This window comes from Hippocampus bargibanti, linkage group LG05 (genome assembly GCF_051943395.1).
Source record: "Hippocampus bargibanti isolate YZ-2025 linkage group LG05, ASM5194339v1, whole genome shotgun sequence".
Classification (NCBI taxonomy): Eukaryota; Metazoa; Chordata; class Actinopteri; order Syngnathiformes; family Syngnathidae; genus Hippocampus; species Hippocampus bargibanti.
In genome coordinates this window covers 22,748,635-22,765,000 of record NC_142738.1, presented here as the reverse complement: position 1 = coordinate 22,765,000, position 16,366 = coordinate 22,748,635, and the positions used below count along the sequence as shown (strand labels likewise).

At 38.6% G+C, this 16,366-nt stretch overlaps 2 protein-coding genes across 8 annotated transcripts in view; one reads left to right on the top strand and one right to left on the bottom strand.

Moving 5' to 3' along the window:
* cd44b (CD44 molecule (IN blood group) b) overlaps nucleotides 1–6,174 on the top strand; it is a 13,959-nt gene extending 7,785 nt beyond the window's left edge. Inside the window, exons 1-7 of one of the 3 annotated variants that reach the window (XM_088997351.1) lie at nucleotides 1,266–1,555; nucleotides 2,594–2,736; nucleotides 2,864–2,911; nucleotides 4,577–4,888; nucleotides 5,615–5,692; nucleotides 5,770–5,848; nucleotides 5,911–6,174. In XM_088997351.1, coding sequence (XP_088853477.1) covers nucleotides 1,281–1,555; nucleotides 2,594–2,736; nucleotides 2,864–2,911; nucleotides 4,577–4,888; nucleotides 5,615–5,692; nucleotides 5,770–5,848; nucleotides 5,911–6,118 — 1,143 coding nt within the window. In that variant the 5' untranslated portion in view covers nucleotides 1,266–1,280 and the 3' untranslated portion in view covers nucleotides 6,119–6,174. Of the gene's footprint in view, nucleotides 1–130; nucleotides 274–400; nucleotides 449–1,265; nucleotides 1,556–2,593; nucleotides 2,737–2,863; nucleotides 2,912–4,561; nucleotides 4,889–5,614; nucleotides 5,693–5,769; nucleotides 5,849–5,910 lie in introns of those variants that run through there. The other 2 variants (XM_088997350.1, XM_088997352.1) reach the window with 2 other exon arrangements.
* Nucleotides 6,175–7,418: 1,244 nt separating this feature from the next.
* LOC148898239 (excitatory amino acid transporter 2-like) overlaps nucleotides 7,419–16,366 on the bottom strand; it is a 47,156-nt gene continuing 38,208 nt past the window's right edge. For 3 of the 5 annotated variants that reach the window (XM_088997347.1, XM_088997346.1, XM_088997345.1), the window contains 3 exons: nucleotides 15,824–15,958; nucleotides 14,216–14,459; nucleotides 7,419–10,960 (listed from right to left, as the gene is read on the bottom strand). In XM_088997347.1, the coding sequence (XP_088853473.1) occupies nucleotides 10,889–10,960; nucleotides 14,216–14,459; nucleotides 15,824–15,958 (451 nt within the window). In that variant the 3' untranslated portion in view covers nucleotides 7,419–10,888. Of the gene's footprint in view, nucleotides 10,961–11,722; nucleotides 12,988–14,215; nucleotides 14,460–15,823; nucleotides 15,959–16,366 lie in introns of those variants that run through there. The other 2 variants (XM_088997349.1, XM_088997348.1) reach the window with 2 other exon arrangements.

The window sequence follows — 16,366 nt, the reverse complement described above, 5'->3', positions numbered from 1 at the left end:
CCAGTTTATTTTAAACGACAAGGTTACTGCTCCACCACTGGCTTCCATTTTTGGCCTTAATCAAATTCACTGACTTTAGGTCTCTGAAAACAATAATAATTAGTCAAGGTCAAATCTTGTGTCTTATCAGGAACGGCTGGATCAGCAACATGAGCTTCGCCATCCTCAGACACACACACCATGAGAACTGTGCTGTGAACATGACCGGTTTAATCATTAGTCCTCGTGATGACCTAAACGAAAGTCTTGATGTTTACTGCTATAATGAAACAGGTTGGTGTTTATGCACGATTTTTCTTCTAATAATTTAGAATGTTATTCATATTCATAATCTGCATCTTGATTATTATCTTTGATTTCCATCTCAATTTTTATTTTGTCTTTTTTGTCCACGTGCTAGCTGGGCCCAATATCAACTGTGAGAAGGCATTTGAAGAAAATGAACAAAGTAAGAACAGTCACCCATGGATGCACCTGCGTTGAAATGATACACAAAAATATGTCTGTCACATAATTTCAATCATGTAAAATTCTTAAAACATTTGATCAGCTACATTTCAATCTACTTGAATTTGAAAGAATAATGAAGTGCAATTAACACGAGGAAATTGTGTTAAGTATACGTTTGGTAATAATTAAACACAATACACATAGGTACTATCCTGTTTGGAAATAATTTTAACTATGGTCAATAAATGTAATAAACTCTGAAATTATACGACATTACTTGTCAAAGTTGTTGACCATGACAAAAACACGATTTAAACGCAGCATACCATCCAAATTATTTTGGATTAACATTAACTTTTCCACAGTTTAAAATCCAGGATGAGATTGCATTTCATGGGCATGTAGGAAAGTCATTTCATATCAATGTTAACAGTCATATCATGTTTTGTGTTTTCTCTTATCTTAATGTATGTTTTTTATTTGTCTATTTATTTATTATTTTATTGTTATTCTATTTGTTTTCATTTTTATTTTATTTTAATGGCTGATTTTCACTTAGTCTCTAAGTCTGAGCAAAAAAAGAATACAATAGTAACACAGTGTGTGTCCCAATTTGGGTGGCGGGGGAGCTGGAGACTATCTCAGATGACTATAAGCACACTTCTGTAGACACCATTCACACTTTTACACTATTGAGTCTTAAACTCTTTGTTGGAATGCCTTGTGAAATGCCTACAAGCACGGGGAGGCATGGAGGCTTCTCACAGGGGTGCATGAGCTGAGATTCAAATAAAGAAGATAACAAGTCTGAAACAAAACATTTTATTTATATGCACCTTTCAAAACTCTCAAGGTCACTTTACAGCCACTTTCTGTTTGTCCTCAAATTACTGTCAATTTGTCAACTTACCACAATTCCTGTTCTCATTATTTTTTCAGTTAATTCTCGCAGCTGCAGCTATGCCGGCGTGTTTATTATCGAAGGTGAAGCCCGTCACTCTCTCACCTTTGAGAATGCCCAAAAGATGTGCAAGCAGCTACAGACGACAATGGCAACTCCAGAACAAGTCGAAAGGGCCTTTAACAAAGACATGGAAACCTGCAGGTGAAAACACAAACTTTTCCTTTGCTTTCCCCACTCAACTAATCAGCTCCTTTCTTCACCCCACCGGTACGCAACACACCATTGTTATGTTTTTAAGTCCTCTGTTTCTGTTACTTCACTGTTGCCCTCTAGTCTTTTGATGTTGTGATGGAGCCTGCTTTTTCTTGGACACTTTTTTTTTGCAGGGGGTTGATATTTGTAAATATTTTCCCTGGCTTCATTTTGAATATGTTCTGTTGCATTTGAGTCCCAGACATAACACTGGGCCCTATTTTGGGAGCCAGGACCGTGCGCTCTCCGTACTTCGTATTTATCTCAGTCACCTGATAATTTGTTGACAGAATGTAGTATGCACTTAGCAAAAAAATCAGGAGCATTGTCATTTTCGTGCACCAAAATATGCCACACATCAGCCTTTCTGATCAGCAAAGCAAATTTACTCATCATTGACTATCATGTTTTTATATCGAACCACTTTCAAACTAGTACATAATTCAAACGTGGCCACTTTGTTCAAGTAAAAATGCTCATCAGCTCCTCAATCGTGAGGATCAAAACAAGACCATCAACACTTTCTAACCATGCTTCACTGAGGAGTAATTTTCCCTCAATCCATAACAAAATATATTTATTTTTTTGCAACCTTACTTTGAATAATGTACAGTATGTGAATTCATTCAAGAAACAAACGTCAAGAGTCATCCCCGGAAGATGTCACCATGCAAAGGAGCACTGTATCCGAGTGAGAAGGTTGGATTGGAGAGCTTTTGACATGCACATCTGTTTTTTTGGAAATAGGCCAAATCAGACCTCTCAATGATGGTGTGAATTTTATGAAATAGGTCACACAAATGCTGTGATGTTGGTGATTTTATAAAGTTGGCCACGATCACAGTCGTTCTTCAAAACCAGTTTATTTTAAACGACAAGGTTACTGCTCCACCACTGGCTTCCATTTTTGGCCTTAATCAAATTCACTGACTTTAGGTCTCTGAAAACAATAATAATTAGTCAAGGTCAAATCTTGTGTCTTATCAGGAACGGCTGGATCAGCAACATGAGCTTCGCCATCCTCAGACACACACACCATGAGAACTGTGCTGTGAACATGACCGGTTTAATCATTAGTCCTCGTGATGACCTAAACGAAAGTCTTGATGTTTACTGCTATAATGAAACAGGTTGGTGTTTATGCACGATTTTTCTTCTAATAATTTAGAATGTTATTCATATTCATAATCTGCATCTTGATTATTATCTTTGATTTCCATCTCAATTTTTATTTTGTCTTTTTTGTCCACGTGCTAGCTGGGCCCAATATCAACTGTGAGAAGGCATTTGAAGAAAATGAACAAAGTAAGAACAGTCACCCATGGATGCACCTGCGTTGAAATGATACACAAAAATATGTCTGTCACATAATTTCAATCATGTAAAATTCTTAAAACATTTGATCAGCTACATTTCAATCTACTTGAATTTGAAAGAATAATGAAGTGCAATTAACACGAGGAAATTGTGTTAAGTATACGTTTGGTAATAATTAAACACAATACACATAGGTACTATCCTGTTTGGAAATAATTTTAACTATGGTCAATAAATGTAATAAACTCTGAAATTATACGACATTACTTGTCAAAGTTGTTGACCATGACAAAAACACGATTTAAACGCAGCATACCATCCAAATTATTTTGGATTAACATTAACTTTTCCACAGTTTAAAATCCAGGATGAGATTGCATTTCATGGGCATGTAGGAAAGTCATTTCATATCAATGTTAACAGTCATATCATGTTTTGTGATAATTTATCTGGCTCAGTGGTGCAATTATGACTGTATGGTTTTGTCTCAAAGATTTAAGATGGTTCTCAGTCCAGACTTTGTTCGAGAATTGATACGCAAAAAAATCAAGCAAGCAAGAACTAGTGGTTCTTAACTGGGCTCGGTGAGTCGGTCTCGGGGGTTCGTGGATCCTCTGGTGCAGAGATCCACCCCACAGTCAAGTCTGCAGTTAGTGGGCACAGTCATTGAAATGATTTTGAGTGTATGCACTGTGTTGGTGTTGTATATATGGGCTGGTGACCATATTTTATCTTTTATTCAAGAATGGTTTGGTGAATGATCATATGAAACTGGTGGGGTTCCGTACCTCACCATTCATACATAGCCACATCCACACATCGAATGACAGCCGATCCCACTCTGCCCCGACACAGGTCAGGCGAGAGTTACTACTACCCTGTGAGCGACCCAGTTGAGCACTCTACAATTTAGTTCTACATTGTCCTCATAGTTGGCAAAGGTTTATGGCAGTTATCGGCAAACAAGTATAATGTATACAGTTATCTGCATTCCTATTGCAGGATATTTTCAAGTCATTTGATTAAAATCTTGAAGGTGTGAAATCTCTCTGTAGATGAGATTAGATTGGATTGGATGAGGTTAGATTCACTTTTATTAATATCACAGTGGAGAAATCTACATCTCACAGCAGCAAAGCTATGAACGGAAGAAGAAAGGAAAGGAAGAAGTAGAACAACAAAATACAAGAGATGCTGGAACGGCAGGCACTCTCACCAATTTTGAAGCCAAAACAGCAACAAAAAAACTGAATAAATCATAGAGCCAGACAAAGCCTTTTCTGTTGACCTCTAAATTAATTTTGCTGATGTTATCATGTATTATTTGACTAATGAGCCATAACCAGCGAGAAATAAAAGCATAAATCATCATCTCTTCACTCATATTCATCTTTGATCTCAAACAATTATGTATTTTTGGAAACCAAACCAAAACAGAATGTGCCTTTCTAATGTAACTATAACGTCATATAACTATATTACAATTGTTTTGTCCTTTCTTTCGTAACGTTGCTGCTGTAAACTGTGGAAAAAAAGGTTCTCTTAAATTCTTATCTATTCTTATCTTGAAGTTAGGTAGTAGCTTGGTAGTATAGCGTAGATCTTTAGGTTGCATAAACATTTCTTCTTCTTTATCAGTGTTTGCTTCCACAGAGCCTGGCCTGTCAGAACACTTTGATGGGGGAACAGTGATGACGCCATCCCCTGAGTCGGAGGAAACCACGGAACAGCCAACAGTGGAAGATAGTTCACTTGGATGGGGTGACAATGAGAATGCCCTGTTCCCATTCACTACCGGAGGCTTCGATCAGTCTACCGGATCTGGTCTGCAGCCTCCCGTGTCTGAGGAAGATTCACTGTCGACCCTCGCCCCTGTAATTGAGACGGATGTCTCACAGCCAATTCCAGACGACAATGAGGAGAATGTAAAATTGCAGCCTAAAAATGAGGATGTCTCAGCGGAGCGTAAGTAGCACTGTACACCTGACAATGCAACAATTGCACATACATAACTGGCTGGGTGCCGGAAGAAATTGTTAATAGAACTGAGAAGAAAAGTCATGGTTGCAACAACTTTATGGCTGTCCTGAATATTAATAACATGTGGTGCCCTCTGGTGTTTGAGTCTTTTACATTAATTTCCTTATTCAATGCAAAATCAACTCGAGATACCAGCTGCTCATTTCCTTCTTTCAGACTTGATTTCAAATCTATACTTTTGAGCTTGATTCAAGGTTGTTTCAACTAAATGAAATGTGCAGCGGCAAAAGTTCAAATTCTCTTGATGAAGGACTTCTCATTTGGATGATAGTCAGTTTGACACTTTCTCGGGACTCAAAAAAAACCCCATAAAAATCATCAATGAATTCGGAAAAGATGGATTTCCGATTATTTCCAGGTCGCTTGTGATAAATGTCTGGCCGCCCATTTCGCAGGGTACACGGCAAGACTGCAACATCTTCACTATATTAAATGGTATCTAATAATTAAATATTTATAATAATATAGAATAATTTGATTAGAAATAAATTATAGATGCACACTAATTTTAAATGTAAAATAAATATTTGTTTAGCCATCAACAACATTGAGTGAATGCTTGCCAATTACTTAGTGTTGACTGATAATGAATTACATTTGAGTAAGAGATGAATGAAATTCTTTTTTCTTTATTTCTTGATTGACCTGAAGCTTCACAACCCCCACACGGAAAGAAAAGGATGAATGCAGCTGTCCCAGGCGATCAACAGGAAGGCAACAATTCCACGAGTGAGCAGCCACAATGTGTTATTGTCATTTATTATTTGAAGTGAAACAACAATTTTTCTTGGTACGTCTCCCTGCAGACTGGCTCGTCATCATCGGGGTGCTGATAGCAGTTGCCGCAATCCTCTTTGTGTGTATGGCTGTTGCTAAAAGAAAGAGGTAAGCACATGGAAATTCCACTCAGACAATGTAGAGAAATTTATGTGGATGTCTTCTTGCAGCTGGTGTGGCAAGAAACAAACCCTGATGATCACCTCCAAAGAGAGCGAGGGGGATGGAGCAGTGGGAGCAGGAGCCTCCAGCACACAGGCCCAGGAAAGGGAGCAGGAAATGGTGACACTCATGAACAAGGAGAAGATCCAGGAGAACGGCAACACCGAGGAGTTCACCGTCATCAAACTTGAGGAGACCCCTGATAAAGAAGCGTGAAGGAGAAGGCGCAGGAAGAGGAAGGCGGGGATTTGTGCCAGGCGGTCAGACGAGTGGCGTTTGAAATTGCTTTAGTGGTCAGCACTGGATGGACACTGAGTGGGTGTTAGCAAATAGATTTGCTTGTGTGTGTGTATGCGTGTGAGACGTCAAAACGTAAAGGTGTAGCAGTATTGCAGCAAGGCTGCTGGGTCTTTCCAACCCTCATGAGCAGCATATTGTTTCTCCAGTGAGGACGGATGAGAAGAATGCGTACGTGGGTGTGAGCTTGTCGTTTGCTAGTGTCTGTGCATGTGTTTTGTGTGTTTATGAGAAAGGGGTGGTAGAGAGACAGATTACAATGAATTGATCAATGAAGATGTTCATGACATTTTTTTCATTATTATTATTTTTTTTAGAAGTGCGTGTCAAAATACGATAAAGCCTACTCGCCGAAATGCCCTACGACAATGACATGTGGACAAAAAAAAAACTTGTGTCCCATAAAATATGAGCAAAACAATCTTTTACATTATTACATTCTTGATGTGATGAATTTTATTTTTTTTTTCACTGAACTCATTAGTTTTTCAGTTTTTCCAGATAGCCGGAAATGTCACTATTTTGGATTTTGGTGGTCTGTACATAAAACGCATTTTGCTTTTTTTTAACCACTTAGTTTGAACTGTCCTTGCCATAGCTGCCAGTTTTCTAGTATCTCATTAGCTTTGTATACCTGTTGAATAAAACGGTATGGCAATTTCGTTTTTGAATTCTTTGACCGAGGAATAGATTTGATATCAAGAATATCTTGTTGTAAAGAACAACTAAAAATGTGAAAGAAATGGAACAAAGGAATGGACCCGTTCTGCTCTAAAACAGGATCAAGCTGAATTTCCAAGGCAACAGTGATGCATTACCTTAACATGCTTGCACAGGAAATCAAAATGAAGCAAAGATTCATGTTGTCGCAGGAAGAGATCTAAAATAGTACCATCCTGCGTCAAGATGTGAGGTCATTTTTTTTGCTCAATGACATTCATCCGTTTTGAGGCTTGTCGTCATCCAGGTCGCACGATGGTTTTGTCGCAAGCAAGGTAAACAAACCTGTATTTGGAATATTATGTCTGCCTGTTTGGGTCATAAAGTCTGACATTTTTAGCTATTTATTTATTTCTCTATCATTTATTTGAATTGAACATAAGACACATAGCAAAGTAGTCACCTTAATTACTCAAATCACACAAAATATGAATTATTAATATATTTGGATGTATTAATAATAAAAACAATGATTCAAAATAACAAACATCAGTCAATATTAGTTATGAATCAACATTTATTAGTTATATTTGTATATGTACACCAAAGGTACAGCACATTTAGATATATAGAAACAGATTTTTTTTTATGGATAGCATAAAATAAAGGAAAGGATTCACATAGTTTTTGTTTTTTTTCTTTTTTCTCAATATCACTCTCACATATACTTTCTGCCTTTACATCAAAATAAAAGCAAAAGCTTTACAAAGAAGGGAAGGCTTAGAAAAGTAATATTAGGAAGGCAACTTCCTGTCGGTAAAGTTATGATTTAGAAGATGTTTCTTTCGAAAAAGAAGAGTAGAAAATACTGAAAATTGAATTAAGAGCCCGTCAAGGGGAGGATTGTTTCCTTGTGAAGTTTCAGCGAGTTCGAGGAGGGTTTTGTGCATGTTGCGCATTGCGTAGAAAGAGAAAAAAGGCATGCAAGGCAAGGCAGGATCACTCATGGATTTGTTGACGGTCTCACGAGAGGTTGCATGTGCACGTTGCACTTGAAGAACCTGAAAGCAATCTAGAGATCCATGATATGCTACGATCAGAGCATTGGCTCAAACGGGATGCCGATACTGTGAGGAAAAGGCCAGTCCTCGCCCCAGTAAACAGACACTATGATTCACCTGAGGAATGTTGCTCAATATTGTGAGATGAAATTGTTGAAATTGTTCACTAATTAAGCGCTTCACTCAAACCTACGTACGGACATTTCAACTTCTTTCTGCAACTTTTCTCAGTTTCCATCAAATAGTCATGTTGGCCCCTTTTGACAAACGCTTCCTTCTCTGGCTTACTCTTGTTCACACCCTCTTGTTTTTTTTTCTTCTTCTTCTTATTTTTTTTCCTCATGCAAATTGCTGCAAGTTGCTTCAGGATAGTCTGCATCGCCACGGGTCAGAACATTGACATATCTATTTATGTACAATGAAAATGAATGAACACTGTTTATATTGTCATGGCACAAACATTCAAAGAGGCTTACATTAGATACAAAAAAAATATTTATACTGTATATTGTTGAGTGACGTATAAGTAAAGCACCTAATTATTAGCGGAAGCAAAAAAAATGAACCGAGCAATTTAATCCACAATTTCCTGCGTATACATTTTGGAGACTCTAGTCCTACTCATGACATTGATGATATATTTTCTCTACGATTACATGTCAAATGTAACAGTGGTAACACTATATTCCTACAAACAATTTCACCATTTCCCAACAGAGAGAAAAGATGAATACAAACACCCACAACAAAACACTAGACTACAATATATACACAAAAGTGCAAGGAGGCACTTCATATGTCATGCTTTTAAGATAGTGGTGCAAAAAGAAACGTTTTATTCATGCTTCTAAAATAGTTTGAACATAAACGTGGTCCAACTCTCATCATGATCGTGCTCATGGCCACCTGAACGGAGAAACTTTGTTCCTTGATGAAACAAAACCATAAGGTCTAACTGGAAGGGCCCATGTGCTTTTCAGTATTGTGTGACCTTGATGGTTTGTAAGTGTGTTCATATGCAAATCAGTGCCATAAATGTGCATTGTCAGGTATGGAAGCCCACGATAATGGGTTGTGAGCGAACTCTACTATACTGAGTGGTGTGATATATAACTTGTTAGCTTTTCTATTGTTCCGTCAACATTTAGTTGTGTGCCCTAGTGCAGACATCTTCTGATGCCAGGTTGTCATTTAGCACAATTGGAGAAAAAAAGAGACAGGAACAAATGACAAGAAACCGAAACAGAATTCTCAATCATACGGAATAAGACACACAGTCATCTATTTGTGCCGCATCTTGCTTGAGTGATCGAAATTGACATTACCTGATTTGGGTCAAAAGTGAGGGAACATGTGTCCACTGTTCTGCGGAGGGAAATTACGCATACGGGCACACAACGGCAGCATCTAAGATTTGCAGAAACAGTCTTGGGCTTTGGCAGCTAAAAATAGTCAATTGTTTGCCTTTGTACAGCTCGCATAGCAAGAATCTTCGGAGGCTCTTCAAGGACGAGTATAAATATCTACTGTCTATCTCTGTTTGTGCATGTCAACAATCCCATCTGACGTCCATTAGCTGCACTTTATTTTCTCATCACTGTCTGTGATTCATCAAAACTAATATGATCCTCAGCGCAGGTAGAGGATTAACTACAGGAATGTAGTGAAAAAACATTCAGGCGGGAAGCCTCTGCACATTGTCAGTTAAACATGTTGATGCGTTGTGCGATTAAGCCATCGTTTCTTGATGGCAAGAGCTCAGGTGAAGAAGTTAGCAGGATTTCCGCAAATGTGTTCTTTCTAGTTTTTCAGAAGTAAACATCAAGGCCTGAACATTTCCAGGTCTCTCTTAGAATATATGTGCAGTATTTGCATAATTTGGAATGTGCCGCCTGCCAGCACTTCACAATGGCTTTTTTGTGTGCTTTACATCATGTATTGTTTGTGCCTTTGAGGATTTTAAACAAGACAATTCATCATTGCCGTTACAATCCAAATTTCACTTTTATGTCACTCAATTATATCAGGCAGTGATATGCTGTCTTTTGAAAGGTGAAATTTCCTTTGGATTAGAGATTGTGTCAATGTAAACAGATTCTGATGGCCGAGATGATCGTGGATGTTTGAACATCTTTTTAGAATATTTTTTCCTGCCTGTTCGGTCCCAGAAACTGACTTATCCATTCTTCTGAATACTCAAACACACAGACACAGAGCCACACACAACACACACACAAACAAACACACAAATACCCCTTTCATAAATGAACATGACTAAAAAAAGATAGTGGCTTGAATTTGTCTTCATGGTTCGATTTGTGCTTTAATGTTCCGTCATAAATCTTGTGCTATAAGGCTGAGTAGAACTTGCCCCCAACGTTGTCATCAATTCTGGCAAATAATTACTCAAACGAGCCAGGTGCATTCTGAGACTAAGAATAAACATGTTCTTGGCAGGCGTGCTTATGATGGCACGAAAATGGAAGTAAAGCGAAGGAAGTGGTCGGCATGATGACTCCCACTCTTGTGACAATAATCAATCACCTCTGAGATATTTCAAGTGGAAGCGGAATGTATTGCTCGCAATAGTGTGTGGTATATCATGTTTTCTCTTCCTTCCTTCCTTCCTTCCTTCCTTCCTTCCTTCCTTCCTTCCTTCCTTCCTTCCTTCCTTCCTTCCTTCCTTTGACCTTGAAGTTTATTGTGCAAGAGTCTGCCATTAAGGACATAATTGTGTTCTAACAGGAAGGCTGTAACGCTGTTTCACCATTAAGTGAATTAGTAGTAGTTATCAGTAATAGAGAGAAAATAAATCTTAAAGGGACTACTTATCAAGAAAACGAGACTACATCAAAAACATTAGTAGTTCTGTTCATATGACAATTTTTTTTTCATTCACTCATTTCTTTTCCATGGCCAGAAAGGGGATCTTGTGGACCCCAGGAGCAGGGTGACCACTGCACTGCCATTATTCCTGTTTCCATGGTTCCTCCTCAACAAGCGTGCACTCCGCAGCAGAGCCGTTTGTGGCAGAGGTTACCTGCAAGCAGTTAGCACGCAATTCTAAACAACACGTCTGAGAAAAGAACGCAACACTGACATCCACACATTTACATTTAGGAACTTGGTGCCACCGAATTTGGGGTGCCCAGAGGTTTTTAGAATGAATTCCGCTTTTGGAAATGCGCCATGAGGGAACATATAAAGTTGAAATGCCCAGAAATGCAACAAACTAAAATTTGTATAATACTATGTGACATCATCCTCGTGCAATCTCTGTCTATTTCGAAAGGGTTAAATCTGACCGTGTACGTATCTTTACTGTTGGCTTTTCATGAGATTTGATCCAAAAAGCACTGGTCTCAAAAAGGGGTATAAAAAGGAAAATCGACGAGCAGGTATGCATTCTAACAATAGAAAGCTGGATCAACATCAGCACTTAATAATGTTGTTTTACAGCTTGTGTGTCAAACTCATGTTTTGCCACAGGCAACATTGTACCGTATTTTCCGGTGTATAAGGTGCACCCAAAAGCCTTAACTTTCTTCAAAAGATGACCCTACGGCAGGGGTGTCAAAGTCATTTTTTGCCGCGGGCCACATTGTAGTTATGGTTTCCTCTCGAGGGCCGTTATGAATTTGGGGAACCCATTAGAATGTTTAAATCCCTTCAAATATTACATATAGAGCACACAGCAAATTAATGAATAACTCGTTTTCAAATCTGAAGTCAAGAATAATGACTTTTATTGTGGTTGACATCCAAAAATATGGCTCAGATTTTAGCAATCATCATGGAATTTAACAAGTTTGATTAGCTTTCGCGGGCCGAAAAAAAATGATGTGGCGGGCCGGATTTGGCCCGCGGGCCTTGACTTTGACACCTGTGCCCTACGGCTTACACACAGGTTATATATCCCTAACTAGGGATATATAAATGGGGCCGATACGACCAGTCAGACTTTAGTTCGCTGACGAAGCCTCTTGGATAGGAGGCGAAACGTCCGAAACCTTCACTTTTGTACAGATGACGGCTGAAGAAACCTTCTCATCGATATTTACATATTATATTTGGAAAACCGTAGTCATTTATACGCTGGAAAATACGGTAGTTACGGTTTCTTCCCAGGGGCCGTTATGAATTTGGAGAAGCCATTAAAATAATTAATCCTCTACACATATCACATATAGAGTGCACAACAAATTAATGAATAACTAGTTTTGAAATTTGAAGTAAAAAATAATGACTGTTATTATGGTTTACATGGGACAAATTGAATTTTGGTTCGGAGTTTAGCAAGCATCATGGCACTTGACATGCTTGATTTGCTATTGCGAGCCAAATAAAATAATGTGGTGGGCCAGATTTGGCCGGGCCTTGACTTTGAGACGTGTGTTTTTACATTTGACAATGTGCCAAACTGAGATTCCTGAGGAACACTATGCCTCATTCTGATCAATACGGTGTTTTGATATTACAGTAAAGTCTCGTTATATCAATATTCAAGGGAGTCATAAAAAATATCGATATAACCGGGACTATCGATATATCCGACCCTGTTTGCATGTAATTTTCTCCGTGCGTGCATAGAAATAGTATCGATATAACCGGGACTATCGATATATCCGATATCGATATAACGAGACTTTACTGTAATAATTTTGAACATATTTTATTTCAAATATTGATATCAAATGGATTTCATTTGAATGAAGGCTTTATAATGGCGAGAAACTGGCCGTTTGAATGAATGATTTAAACCAATCGGAGCGCAACAAGCATCAAAGGGAGGATTTTGTTCAATCGAAGAGGCTTCACTTAAATTGTAATATTATCAGTATATTGTACAATCAATTTCAGTTAAATCCACTGATTTCCAGTGGATATAAAAGCTAAAATGGTGGTTCACACATTCTTTTTCATTTATGGCTCCATTATCATGTATACTGTTCATTTAGGTATTTTGACAAAATAGCAGCAACATTATATTAAATGCTACGAGTGGAACTGGAACTGCCAGAGGGTCGCTGATGAACATGCATATAGTGGTCTTATGAATGGTGGCACCTGGGGACAGACCAAACATTAAAAATAACCAAAATTATATATACATAAAAAAATTGCATGCAAAACATTGGCATGAAAGTGACACAAACACTACAAATTGAATGCATGTTAGATGTTTTGCAAACCCGCTATATCGTGTCCACTTTCATCAGGTGAGTCATGCCATGAACAGATAACAAAATAACCAAACTAGACAGAGAAGCAATTGGAAAGAGCAAGCCTATGGTCTGTTTGGAAGGGCATGTAAATTATCACTCTGAACAGATTGCTGTTGCCAGTGTTACCAGGCAACACCTTCCATCCTCTAATAAATGAATCCTGTGTATGCACGCCAGTTTTCATCCATGTACTACATGTGCTACTGTATTGTTGTGAAACCTTTAACACATTCAAATAGAGGTCTGAATCTGCACTGTTTTTGGCCAAAACCCAGTTTTATTTTCTAAAATATTCACTCCTGTGTGATAATGACTGAATGACTTCAACAGTAGCCAAAATGGAACTGTATAGTGCCACTTAGCAGTTTTTTTACAACGATACTAGTGCAGCGTGTTCTACCGGAAACAAATTCCTTGTGTGTTCTACATACTTGGCAATAAAGATGATTCTGATTCTGATTCTGACTGTGTGGTAAGTATGTCTTGGGAATACATGAGGTGCCAAATATCAGGAACATTTCCCATCTTTGGATCTCAAATGTCTTTGCACCCATTGGAAATCTGTTAATCATTAAAATGAGATATAATTAGATGAATAGAAGATTCCACGTGTGACAAAGAACACAGGAAAAGAAAAAAGTGTCTTGAGTAACCAAGACAAATCGAAGAAGTTCACATTAAGATGGCCTTTAAAAATGGATACAGCGGAAACGTTTGATTGACGCGAGATTCGCTGATCCAACAGTTTAGTGACGGCCTGTTACAGCCGTTCCACAACAGATTATAGGCATCAGAAAATGCACATCATGCTAATCAAATCTGCTGCGACAATTTGATTTCTTAGAAGTCCTTTTGATTTTTTTTTCACATTGACAACACAAACTGTGCTGTTTCCAAAAAGTTCTAACATGCATTTTCCTCATGCGACACTTGAGTTGTCAAGTTTGTGGGTTAAAGTGAATGAATCAAAAGTGCAGTGAATTGAAAGAGCCAAGCAATAACGCAGAGTGAGCATGCAACAAGAGAGATGGTTATATACAAGTCTCGAGATCAGTAAGCATTAATTGTACCTTGCACTCATCTAATACGAGAGAATTGTTAGCATTTGCGGTAGGCGTTAACACGCACTGATTGGAATTGTTTTCGTGATGGTTCTTCATCTCGTCGTAATACGACTGGGTCTTTGTCATTTCAATGTCATCTGATTTAGCCGTGTGCGCATCCAGCTCGTCAAGCTCCGCCTTGGACATGTGGTACACGATGCCTGCACCGTAGGAGTCCCCAACCACATTCACGGAGGTCCTGAATCGGTCCCTGAGGAGACAATTTGCATTACAAGGAGCCACAGGATTTTGTGTTGCTGTTCCCGGATAACTCAAAGCCGTGGCTGCACTGCAGTTCAAGACTGGATAGTGGGCAGTGCCCCACCAGATTGCAATGGATTTCATTCTCTAAAACTCATATAGATCATTTATTTAATTGAGAGATTACAGTTTGTATTGAGAAACATGTCAAATATTGGCTCATAGAGGGTTCAGGAAAATGCGGTATGTTTCAATGAAACGGAAGCGGAGCTATTTGGCATGAACTCAATCTGCTGTGTAGTTAGAATGAAAAATGAGGCCAAAACACTGCAACCACAGACAAGCCTAAATGTGGAAATGTTGTTTTGGCTTAGTTTTTTTCTCAGAATGCTACAAATGATTTGTAAATGGGCATTCCAGCATGACAGTGACTCAACAACATCTTAACAGGGCTGCAATGGACTGGCTGCAGAATATTCATTTCATGACGTGGCCTGGACCATCCCCAGACTTCAACCCAATAGATAACTTATGGAGGGTGACAAAACGTGAGTTTCCAAGTGGTAGCCAAAAACCTGATTTTGGGGTTTTCTCAAAGTGGAATTTGACCAAAACCCTTTCTGGGTCACGTGCAAATGTGGTACAAAGCTAAAATAAAAGTCTAATTTCAGTATTTCCCAATCTTCTTTTCCTTTCGGCTTTTCCCTTCAGGGGCCGCCACAGCGAATCAATGTCCTCCATCTATCTCGGTTTTGTGCATCCTCTTCTCTCACACCAGCTACCTTCATGTCCTCTTTGACCACATCCATAAACCTCCTCTTCGGTCTTCCTCTCCGTCTCTTGCCTGGCAGTTCAAGGTTCAGCATCCTTCTCCCGATATAGTCACTCACTCTCCTCTTGACATGTCCAAACCATCTCAGTTTGGCCTCTTTGACTTTCTCTCCAAAGCCTCTAATATGAGTTGTCCCCAATAAGAAATATAACTACTACGCTAAATTAAAAAATCTGAAGGTTTATTACATTGTTTTGTTTTGAAATCCATTTTTGAACAATGGTACAAAATGGATGGATGAATGAATAGAATAATAATAATAATACATTCTATTTACAAGCGCCTTTCAAAACACCCAAGGACTCTTTATAATTAAAAGAACAATAAACACGAGAACAATAAAACCATCAATAAAATGATAAATAATAACAGAGCTGATTAAACTAAACTGTGAATGTTGGGTTGATGGGTTGTGAGGTGGGATTTGATGTCATATTTTGATATCAATGATTTAAACATATATACTTAGGACTTTTTGTGTCTTTGCCGGTAAGCAAACTTAATGGGTTCTACTTAAGCGATTACTTAAAAAGGACACTCACAGAAGCCAGTCTACAGCAACTAACAGACTGATGTCCTGGGTTGGCAGTCCCACAGCAGTCAGAATCAAGAGCATGGTCACCAGCCCAGCGCTGGGAATACTGGCAGCCCCAACACTGGCCAGTGTCGCTGTGAGACTGGAAGAAGACACAGTGTGTGAAAAGACTAATACAAAGTCATGAACATACGTACACATGCCTTATATTGAAAAGTCGTATGCATAAAGATTCTGAATATTGCTACTATGAATAGTAGCAACTGATAAGCTTTCACGTGGGTGCTTCATGTTTAGAAGTGCACAAATGCAAGATTAATTAACAACGGCTGAAGCTGTAACAAAGCGCTGAAATGGACAAAAGGCAAATGCTTCCCCCTCGTGGAAGGGAAGAAAACATTACCACAGGTCTGACAAGCACTTTATCGGCACCCCTGCAAGAAAAAAAACGAAAACCGCACAAAATCGGGAATGGTGCTCTATGTCACACTTTTCAATTCCCGAATTAATTCACGAATGGTATCGAATGAGTTAATACACTCATTCACTC